This window comes from Solea solea, chromosome 20, assembly GCF_958295425.1.
Source record: "Solea solea chromosome 20, fSolSol10.1, whole genome shotgun sequence".
In the NCBI taxonomy this organism is placed as follows: domain Eukaryota; kingdom Metazoa; phylum Chordata; class Actinopteri; order Pleuronectiformes; family Soleidae; genus Solea; species Solea solea.
In genome coordinates this window covers 8,157,903-8,168,875 of record NC_081153.1, presented here as the reverse complement: position 1 = coordinate 8,168,875, position 10,973 = coordinate 8,157,903, and the positions used below count along the sequence as shown (strand labels likewise).

The 10,973-nt window shown below is 39.2% G+C and overlaps 1 protein-coding gene across 3 annotated transcripts; it reads right to left on the bottom strand.

Annotated features, from left to right (window-relative positions):
- Positions 1-2,740: 2,740 nt before the first annotated feature.
- On the bottom strand, positions 2,741-10,889 carry mbpa (myelin basic protein a). Of its 3 annotated transcripts, XM_058618390.1 has the most exons (7): positions 10,635-10,889; positions 9,260-9,355; positions 8,959-8,985; positions 7,339-7,359; positions 5,410-5,493; positions 5,280-5,300; positions 3,721-3,811 (listed from the first exon to the last, which is right to left on the bottom strand). In XM_058618390.1, the coding sequence occupies exons 1-6, from the start codon at positions 10,752-10,754 to the stop codon at positions 5,298-5,300; spliced, it is 351 nt and encodes a 116-aa protein (XP_058474373.1). In that variant the 5' UTR covers positions 10,755-10,889; the 3' UTR covers positions 3,721-3,811; positions 5,280-5,297. The 3 variants fall into 3 exon arrangements, with proteins under 3 accessions (XP_058474371.1, XP_058474372.1, XP_058474373.1); XM_058618388.1 differs by lacking the exon at positions 5,280-5,300 and having other exon boundaries at positions 2,741-3,811; positions 10,635-10,886; XM_058618389.1 differs by lacking the exons at positions 5,280-5,300; positions 7,339-7,359 and having other exon boundaries at positions 2,741-3,811; positions 10,635-10,888.
- Between the last annotated feature and the right edge of the window lie 84 nt (positions 10,890-10,973).

Below are 10,973 nucleotides of genomic sequence, written 5' to 3'. Positions count from 1 at the left end.
ATCTCCTTCATCAGTGGTTTCCCTCTGCCGTTTGCCTGTTTGTGACTCAGTCTGCATATTAATATAAGAACTCAAGCCATGTTTGCAGTCAGTTCATCTCTGGAATGTCCTCATGTTAGTTGACAGTTGTCTCCCTGTATTCAGTGCTACCTGTTCTTCATTGTCTCCAAGCCACACTGTGTCCACTAGTGTCATCTGTCTCTCTCACACACGCACGCACACACACACTTAAGCTTTTCTTACGCTTGAGGATATTCAAATCTGACTTGATTTTAAAAACATGGGAGACCACAGACACAACAGACTTTGTAACTGATTCCCATCGCTAGTAAAAACCAGTTAATCTGGGGAACAGCTTCAAATATAATCGATATAATGTGATTACACAACAGTTTATTGGCATTAAAAGTAAGAGAATTGTATGCTAATTGGGTTTGAGAGTGGAAGTTTGAACAGTGAAATGCTTTTTATGGCCTAAAAGAGCATGAAGATAAACGGTAAAGTGGTGAACAGTCAAATCTGTCAAGCAGCCTATGTTTAAGGTGAATTCTGTGCCACTGAGATAATTACCACATAAATGTTATGTACAGGAAGTGAAACTGTAATTACGGTTTTTAGGTTTTAGTTAATCGTCCTTGAAAAGTTGTATCTCAGCATTATTTCTAACACTAAACCCTGAGAATGAAATGTTTTTCTTGCTCTGTGGGAGTATTGACAGGGGAAGGAGATAAGGATATGACTCATCGCGGGTTGGTATTAGGTTAAACGCAGGCCTCGTGTTCACCTTGTCTTTTATGCTGGGGATTATTATGTGAGACTGATGACTGACCTCCTGAGGATACTGTTATGTTCAGTTTTTTTGCAGGGGTTGAGTCAGAGGCTAATGAGTGCTTCAGTAATTTAGCTGCTCAACAATCCTCGCAGCTGCAGATGTTGGGGATCTGTTTATAGAGTCGAATAACATCAAACTACTTTAGTTTTTTTCCCCTACATGGACACAAAGCTTGTCCTTTTTGTCTGACCTAAAATATATTTTTTTAATAGCAATTGTTTTATGTTGGTGCTATATAAAGAATCCATTTGATTCCAACAATTTTGCATTATTAGAGAAATAGTTTGTTATTATGATTGTTATAACAGATATTAGGGTTAGGGTTATGGAGATGGTAGGGGAGGGGAGGGCAGGGTGAAACTTGGTCTGTCGGTAGTTGAGAGTAGAGTGTCAGATTCTATGTACAATCGCCAAATTTAATTAAAATCTGATGAGTTTTAACAGAGATTTTATTTTTACAGTTGTGCCCATTATAAGACATAGGGACGTCATCATTGTGTAGATTTATTCCAAAATTGAATTGGAACATAGTTGGGGGATTATCCAACCAATCACTGTAAAAAACTGTAAACAGGAGGTTGCTTACAGGGGGCGAAACGTACAGGATTAGGGTTAGGGTCAGGGTTATTTATTTGTTGAGCAGTTTTTTTTGTATTGAGTATTTGCTCATTATTATGTATTATATATACATGTTTTCTTTTGGTGACATCATCAGTGGGCAGTTTAAACTTTTATTAGAATTCCTTTATTTGTTAATAACTCTGTCACTAGTGTTTCCCATGTAGAGCATGTAGGCGGTTGTGCAGCAGGTGTGGCTTGTTTCCAATCACCTGACTCCTCCTCCTCCTCCCGACACACCTGTGCTTCATCCCCCTCATCAGTTGGAGTATTTAAAGGTTTCCCTCTGTCCTTTGTCTGTTTGCGAGTCAGTCTTCACAGACGCAAGTCAAGTTTCTCTGTGATTTATTTGCAGTCATGTCCTCATGTTATAGTTAACAGTTGTTAACTGTCTCTGTATTCAGCACTAGTTGTTATTCATCTCACCTGTGTCACACACACACACACTCCACCTTAAGTTTGTCCCACTCTAGAGGATTTTCAAACTTGACTTGCTTGAAATAATGTGGGAGACCACAGACACAACGAACTTTGTAGTCGAGTCTCAATGTTTTAATCCTGAGAAAGCCCAGATGAAATGATCCAGTCAAGTCACGGGACTTCACACATTAAATCAAACGATTTCAGGGAGTGTGGGGGCAGGCTTTAATTTGCAATACTATACAAAACTAAAGAGTTAAACCAACAGTTGGTTAGAGTGAATATGTGTGTATATATCAGTGTTGCATGACGGGATTGTGTGATGTCAGCTACCATCTCATATGCGTTAGAAGAAAGTTAGATAGGCTCATGTAGGAACATTTAGAGAAATGATTGTTGCCATTGATGGTGTGTTACAGTTGCAGTTTCAACTGGAATGCTACCTCGGGTTCAGTTTCCAAATTGGAAAGTCAGAGCAACCTCACAAACCCCAACATAGGATTCCAAGATGGCTGCCGCTTGCTTCATTAGAAAAGTACTGAGCTACTTTTACTACTAATTGCACTTTTGTCTTGTGTTTTTCACATTAAATCAGTTGTACACCTAGTACTGTTCAGTTTTTATCCATGGACATGTTGCTACACCGCATTTTTACACACATTTTGTGTGAGAAATATCATGTAGAGGGCTGTTTTTCAAGGGCTAACAATAGCTAGCCCAAGATATGTTAGCATCCATGTTTTTACCTGACTTCTCAAGTAGTTGTTTCTCTACATTATTGTACATACAGTATAGATCACGTATGTTATAATTTGGCAGTGTAATAAATGAAATTGAACTGGAGTAAAATGAAGGACATAGAAACCTTAATACCTCTTAACTGAGAGACAACAAACAGTGTTTATTTCCAGTTAGACAGAACATTTAAAAAAACCTTTTACACAAAGAGGAAACATGTAGCACCATCACGTATCAGCAACTGCAAAAAAGTGTCTTTGACTACGCACGTTAAAGTGAACTTACAAACATGCCCTGTACGACAACAAAATGACAAACATGCCTCAAACATTGAAGTCCTTCAGTAAACGCCTCACGCTACCGTCCGCCTTAAACCACTGAGCCACTTGCGATCTAACCATCGACTGAAACCGTCTGTCTGTCTACTTTCAAATGACGTTAAAACTTCCAACTTAATTTAACAACGCAAACAAATCACTTACAACAAATGAGACTGAAGCTACTGTAAGACAGAGGAGCGGTTGTTGTATTTACAGTGCGTTATGTCACAGTGCATTTGAAAAGGGCTTTTTTATTCTCTTCATTCACACTCACAGCAACAAACTGTACATTTTGTATTAATCGCAACAAGGAAAACAAAGGTGTTACATTAGAAAAACAACATTAAGGCTTGTGAGTCTCACATTTTTGAGACTTCATGAGGAGAAGAATCCATGTTGATTTTTTTTCGGCGTGTGAGTTGTTTCTACAGGAAGCAGCGAGGTACATGAAGCGCCACTCGTGTACAAAAGTCAAACGACGGGTAGGACAAGTAGAACAAAACCTTTTGGTCCAAACAAACCTCAGACAGCAGACACTACGACAGGACCATCAGACACTCAAAAGGATGATTTTACACTCTCATGAACACATAATTACAGCTAAATGACGACTATAAGACAGGAAGTAAGACTATAAAGAAAACACTGGCGTGGTGACCACCCACATCCCTGCGTCAGTGTTGCATCACTGTCTGTAGAAACACGAGGCTTTTGTTAGTGGGTTAATGTCTCTTGAGGTTGTGAGTCCGCCGCAGGCTGATCTGTTTCACCTTCTTCTTCTTTGTTTTCTATCGGCGCACACGCGTCTGTAGTTTGGTCCTCGGTGGAGAGCTTAGAAGATGGTGCTCCAGCGTTTAGGGGGAGGACGGGACTTAGTTTCTCCCTGGAGAGAAGACAAAGGAGGGATGATGACACAGAAATGGACAAAGAAGTACCCAGAAGTAGCATGTAGCCACCAGGGGGCGACTCCAAATGGCAACCAATGGTGATGTCACACATTAGAATCTTAACTCATGTTGTAAAGCCTCGAGATTCATGAGTTGGCTGCCGCCAATTTGACATTTTGCAAACAGATGTTCAGAGAAGGCTCCTAATGGACAATACCAGCTGTCAAGCACACTGGTGTCCACTACTATGTGCCATACTTTATTGTCTAATTTGCTCGAAATGGGTCCATCATTTGCACAATCATCATGATCATATATACTGTATAAAGCTCAGGTTGCCCATCATGCAACACTTGGAACCACAACAACGCCATTTTGGCAGGAAAAGTCGCACTGTTCAAATCCAAACATATGAAACCGGCATTGTAGCAGGCTGTTTTCATAAAAAGTGAAGATAGTGGATAGCTGTTGTGCATTGGTGTACCGAAACAGTTGGGACAAGCAAAGGGGAGAACATTTTAATGGATCACCAAATATCTTGAAAGATGGCAGAGATGCATCACTGCTAAAAAAACAAACATAAGATGGAGCGATTTGACTCCACAAGCAATGGATTCCACATGTGTAGTGATCACATGGTATCAGGTGCAGAATCCTATGCTAACTAGCTTTAATATCTTGTTTACAGGTTTTCATTGCTATGTCGAAACATGCATCTGAATAGTGCAGGTCTGGAATAATGTCCTCTTTGGCTGATTCCATACTCGTTGTATCAGGTTCTGCAATATTTCGCTGAATCTTTGTGGAATTAAAGCGCCCAGTGAAAAGTGGCGACAGGCAGAAACTTTTCCTGCCAACATGGCGGTGGCAAACAAACAGAGTCATGGGACTGTACTGAAGAAGACCTGAAACTAGCAACTGAGCCCATTAACTCCTGAGTGAGGAAAATATGAACTGACATAAATCCTGTTTAGAGGAAAATAGATGATAAAGCGCAGCACTTTGTCCACTAGGAGCCTGGTTAAATTTAACATCTGTGAACTTCTGCTTTCAAAAATTGAAATGACGCTGAATAAATAAAGAACATTAACGCTTTGTTTTGCTTCCAGAACAGTATGTACGTTTGTATATGAGGAAAACTAAGAGGAATCTGTAGTTCTTGGGTTAAAGCTGCAGAAAAGTATTTTGATTGTCGAGTAATTCTCTTCTCTTTTTTTTAAAAAAGGGGGAGGAGTTTAAGTAGATCCACACTGAAAATAAAAACTGAGGTAGTTGTTCAAACAAATGTATTGAAAACTAATCAATGAATTTGTGTATGAGAATTTTAATGAATGGATTTATATGTAGTTACACTGTAAAAATGAAGGTGTAGCTGTTCAGCTTGTTAGTTTATTATGATGAGATGCTGCTGTGGAAGCATTTTGATGGATAACAAATATGAAATGATGAATCTATACTACTCACTGATGTCTGTTGAGAGCATCACTGTTGCATTCGGGTAAACACAGATAGGAAACATTGCTTATGAGGTCCAGTTTTATAGATTTAAGAAAGAAGAGGAGTAAATTGAGATGTGAATGTGTGGTGAGCTCACCAGGTTGAAGAGTCTGGACAGTGTACTTTGGTCTCTGCGTCTTCTGACCGGCGACTTTGTGCTCTCAGCACGTGGCGAGGAGGCCTAGAAAAAGATGCTCTATAAGCACAGATGCAGACCTGGAACCAGGACGACCTGAAACCACGTCTGCTGCTGTGTCACTGTTGGCAGAGATTTTTTTTCACCCTTCTTGACGCAATTTACTAGGGTGTCCAATTTACACATGAGCAGTGGGGAATGGGCACCTTGCTCAGGGGTAAACCAGCCCTTGACCTAGTGGGAACAAGCAACCTTCCAGTTGCAAGCCAAGTTCCCTTTCCACTTAGCCATGTGCTGCCCCCTTTTAAATTCACTATATATAAACTTCTTTTCTCTGTATGTGATGGGACACATTTGTCCACAGGGTCATCAGTGACATGAAAAAGAACTGCTGTTACTGTTATTGCATGTCCACCAACGATGTGTCCTTAAAATAAACAAGTAAAAGACTGCAAATGTCCTTACTAATGACCAAATGTTACCACAGATGTCCAAAATGACATCACCAGACCAGGTCTGTTTTTTTTTCTTAAACCATTTATCATCTTTAATTGCATTGGCATTGATCGTCTAGAATTAGAAACAATTTTTCACTGGGTTTTAATCAACTTCACTACAAGCTGAATTTCCCTTGTGGGCTATGAAAGGAAGCGGATGTCTGTGAAGATTCTCAGTCGTCTTCAGGAGTTTAGATATAAGAGATAAGATCTAAGAATCTAAACTCCTGAAAATTGATTTGATGTTACTTTTATAAGACTTGGTTGGTAGCTTGGTTGTTGTTGGTGTTTTACAGCAGTTGGCAACTGTAATGATAGATTACTCGTGTCATATATCATGTTAATATAATTTTTACTGACTTAAAGGTCCAGTGGGTAACATTTAGCAATGGTTACTTGCCAAAATGAAATACAATACCCAATCTATGTCTGTCGATATACAATAAAAAAAACATTATTTCATTTTCATAGCCTCAGAATAAGACTTTTATATGGACGTTAATCAAGGCCCTTGCTTTACTGCGGCGGCCATTTTGTGCCTCCATGTTTCTACAGAAGCCTGATTGGACAAACCAACCACAGTTATTTTGAGTTATTTTGACACCGGAGTTTGTAACGCAAATGAAGAACGACGTCCCTGCTAGTATGATAAGATGTGGCGGGTCACTAATTCTTACACTCTGGAGCTTTGAGGCAAAAAGATTGTGTGTGGTTCTCTGCAACAGCAGCAGTCTGACGGTGAAGAGCATGTGACAGGACAGGATTCACACGACAGTGACCTTCAGGGTGAGGAAGGAGAGTGAAATACAGGGGCGGAGCACGGCCCACAGTGGAATGACATGGACGATCAGTCGTCAAATGACACAAATGGCTGCCCACAGATGACGACACACAGACGAGAAGACGAACACAGAAGGATCAGTGAGTCATCACTGGCACGGAGTAGGAAAGGCAGGTGTTACAGAGAATTAGAGGTGTGAAAAGGAAGAGGAAGGCGGTCAAGGCCAAGAGTTCCTGAGAGAGAAGGTTTTACCGGTTGTGGTTCATAAAAAGGTGAGCAGTTTCAAAGTCATCCAGGAGCAGGGAGTCGCTCTGGAGTTAAGGGGGAAATTGAAACGTGTTAAATACACTTCCTCAAGCTTCTGAATTAATGTGTTTCAATGATCACTGAAGAGGGAGCTGCTGTCAGCTCTGTCTCTGAAGGCTGGTGAGTAATCAACACTCTCAAAGATATTTAAGATCACAGAGCAAGACAGAGACTGAACACGGTTAGGTAACGTTTACACTGTGGACAAGAAGAGTTCAGATTCACACACACACATGAAAACACAGAGTGAAACACTCAGGACTGGTGCTTTTGTTCCATTTGAGAAGCAAAGACTGAGTGACCTACCAAGCCCAAGACTTCTCTCCACTGGACATGAAAGAGAAAAATACAAGTGACATGATGAGATGAAGTTCAGTGAAGAGTGTGATTAACACCTGCGTCCACCTTAATAATATCTGAAAATAATCCAGCTGCCACCATTAGATTACATCGCAATGTCAGGGTTATGAAAGAGAGGCAAGTTTTTCCATTTCTGAACAAAATTGCAAAGCTTGGGAACCAAAGTATTTGGCCACACCTGTTAAGTGTTAAATTCAGGTGTTTCAATTAGGCTTTGGTCTCCAGGCCCCTTATCTCCGAACAAGGACAATCTTAACACTTCAGCATACCCTAACCAACCGTAACCCTTGGACAATGCTATGCTTCCAACTTTGTGGAACAGTTTGAGGGAGACTCTTTTCTATTCCAACATGACTGTGTCCCAGTGCACAAAGCAAGAACTACGTAAACATGGTATGACAAGTTTGGTGTGGAAGAACTTGACTGGCCTCCATCGAGCACCTATGGGATGAACTGCAACATAGATTGTGAGCCAGACCTTCTCGTCCAACATCAGTGCTTGACCTCATAAATGCTCCACAGAATGAATGGACACAGTACTTTTGTCCATATAGTGTATCTTAACAATTTTTGGGAAAGACTACCATTATCTGTTGCAAATATTCATGTTCCCTGTTGGATGAACCTCAGTAACGTTGGTGAAAAATTCCACCGACATCAGTATGTCAAGATATAAGTTGAACTTCACCTTTTTGTGATATTTAGGTAACGCATTAATGGCGTGCTCCAGTTGAAGTCAGAATTCGGCAACCTCACAAACCCTGACATAGGATTCCAAGAAGGCTTCCACTCGTACGTTTACTGTTAATTTCACTTCTGTCGTATTTGTCTCACATTGACATAACCCAAGTCAGTTGCACACGTTATACTGTTAAATTTTTATCCGTGGACGTGTAGCTATGCTGTCAAAATACCATGTAGAATGTTGTTATTGACTGGTATTGCTAACAATAGCTAGCCTGAGATATGTTTGCATCCATGTTTTATCTTCTTCTCACCTCTGATGTAAATGGAACACACCATAAGTCCTCCAACCCTGAAGAGCTTATGACACAGTTAGCTTTAGGTACAGAATCTGCACTGTTAACATGGTTGTAACAATTAAACTCCTATTTAGTGCTAAATGCCCTATGATTAGCTAAGTATTGTTTCCTAACACCAGATGTTCGCATGCTGATTGATGGGAAAATGTGCTAAAATGTTAGCATTTAGCTTACTGTTCCCAACTGCTGCAAAGGCTGTTAAATGTTAAACTTTTCACAACGTTTCACAACATTGGCTGACAAGTAAGCGGTAGGAATATTTGAGCATTTTTAGTATTGCCATCAGGTGGCGCCAAAACCCCAAATTTTCAACTCTCATACAGACTAGCTATTGAAGTTATTCAACGTCTGGAAACAAGAAACTACCATTTTAAGAACCAAATGCTGCTTTTCATGCTTGGTATTTTGAAAGAAAACATTAGTAAAGAGGTTTTGTTTCATCATAAATCTGCACATGGCTGTTTCGCCACGCCAGAGCTAAATGTCGGGGACAAATACTGTGAAAAAATAAAAAGCCACTCACCCTGGATTTAGGACGAGGAGAGGAAACCTGAGAAATAGCAAGCAACACAGTGACTGACGGTAACAGGGCAGGAAAAACAACAACAACAACAAACTTTGATTTACTGATAAACTGATGTGGATTTTAATTTTTAAGAGAAAGTTTTGTAATTCGTGATTGAATCAAAAAGTTAAACTATAAGTTACTTTATTCCGTGTTTTTGCTAAGTAGCGTGAGACTTTTTTTTAGAGCGAATTGCATGATGCTACAGAATGACTATACATGTGGTTACACAGTGAATGTGATTCAGTATAAAACTTACAATGCTCCTGAAGAAATGCATGACAGCATTTTCGTTGGGCCGACGGCGAGCAGAAGATTGCTGGGGTGAGGAGGCCAGATGACCCCGGAACGACCCCTGCCGGGATCAACACAAGTCCAAGTCAATACAATTCCATTTGATTTGTTTAGCGCCAACTCATAACATATACATTATCCCAAGGCACTTTACATACAGTGAGGTCAAGATGTTAGAGTTATTACAGAGATGTATATTATATGTATTATATATATATATATATATATTATATATCTATATCTTATATCTCACAGTAGTGAGAGATGTAAAATAATGTAAAAAAATTTAAAATAACTTACATTTACTTTATATAAATTTAAATGTACTGTGAAATAAATAAGATATCAAACATCAAATTCTATCTTCTATGTAGTACATTTATGAATAACTGCAGGAGGGCAAGAAGATTAATCAGGTGTCGATTTTGACGCACAGAAACATGGACATTTTAAAATGAAATTGCATATACTGTATGTGTGTATAGATATATATATACACACAATTACAATATCTTCTGTAAATGTTTGTCTCTTATAAATGTATACAATTGTGTGCATAAATAAAGTTATATATGCATTATAAAAACAATTTATTTTTATTTGACAAACAGATTTGTGTGCCTGTTGACTTCCCCTTTAACATATAAGAGGTTCAATATCAAAACTTTAAAGATATTATTTCTGACATGCTCTACAATTGTGGCTCATAAAATGCACATATTGAGGAGTTATTCATATTTACAGCGAAATAAAATATTTAGTGCACGTTAACTTTATTAGTCAGTCTTTACGGAGAGAGTTGGGCAATATAGCTAAAATTGGAATTTAATTTTGAGATACTAGATGGAATAAATACCCTTTTTTGGATGTATAAAGCAGAAAAACCACAACAAGCAACACGATGGTTCTGAATCAAGCCCTGTTTTCACGTGAGAAAATTCTAAAAACTTTTTTTTCAAAAAAGAAAATCAAAAAGCAAACCCTTTTAGTTTAAAAAAATAATAGAAGAAGATTGAGTGAGCCATTGCTGAGCTTTAGGTACCAAATTCCACTAAGTGAAATAAGTGAAATAAGGATTAAGTGGAGAGTTTAATTTAAAGTTGCAGCAAATCCACAGTAATTTTTTAATTAAAAAAAATCAATCATGGAAACAATATTATAGTTGATCATTTAAGTTTATAGTGGAAATGATATAATCGTGAGTCATGGATTTGACCCCATCACTGGACAAACCTAGCACAAATTAAGACATAGAAATAAAAGAATTTCAAATTTTAAGATATATTTGATGAATGATCTTGAAATTAGCTACTTTCAGATTCAAACACACGGATGCTCACCTTGCTCCTTTTCTTCTTCTCTCCTCCAAACAATTTGCTAATCTGATCCATGAGTCCTGGGTTCTTCTTTTTCCTCCCGAGCCCAAAGGTGCTCTGTCCTGAGGTACTCGCCGTTGCCATGCTATCTTCAGCCGAGGGGTTGGGTGTGGTTGACCTCTTGTCTATTTACTCAGAAGTTCTCTTCCAAGTCCTCGGCCCACGCACGCAGTTCACTGGAGGATTGAATCGCCTCTGACTGAGGCTCGGGAGGCAGTCTTTGAAGGTGTCGTCCCAACGGTCTCAGGGCACCATGGGACATGAGGGGGGGTCAAGTTAGGAGAAGGGTATGTGTGTGTGTGT

Bases quoted from the DNA above. Each gene is read 5' to 3' on its own strand.
- mbpa (XM_058618388.1), bottom strand. From the start codon at position 10,754: ATGGCAACGGCGAGTACCTCAGGACAGAGCACCTTTGGGCTCGGGAGG. The intron at 7,360-8,958 runs GTGAGTGGCTTT...TTTCATGTCCAG, and splicing joins CTCCTCGTCCTAAATCCAGG to TGGAGAGAAGTCTTGGGCTT. The intron at 3,812-5,409 runs GTGAGCTCACCA...TCTTCTCTCCAG, and splicing joins TGTCCAGACTCTTCAACCTG to GGAGAAACTAAGTCCCGTCC.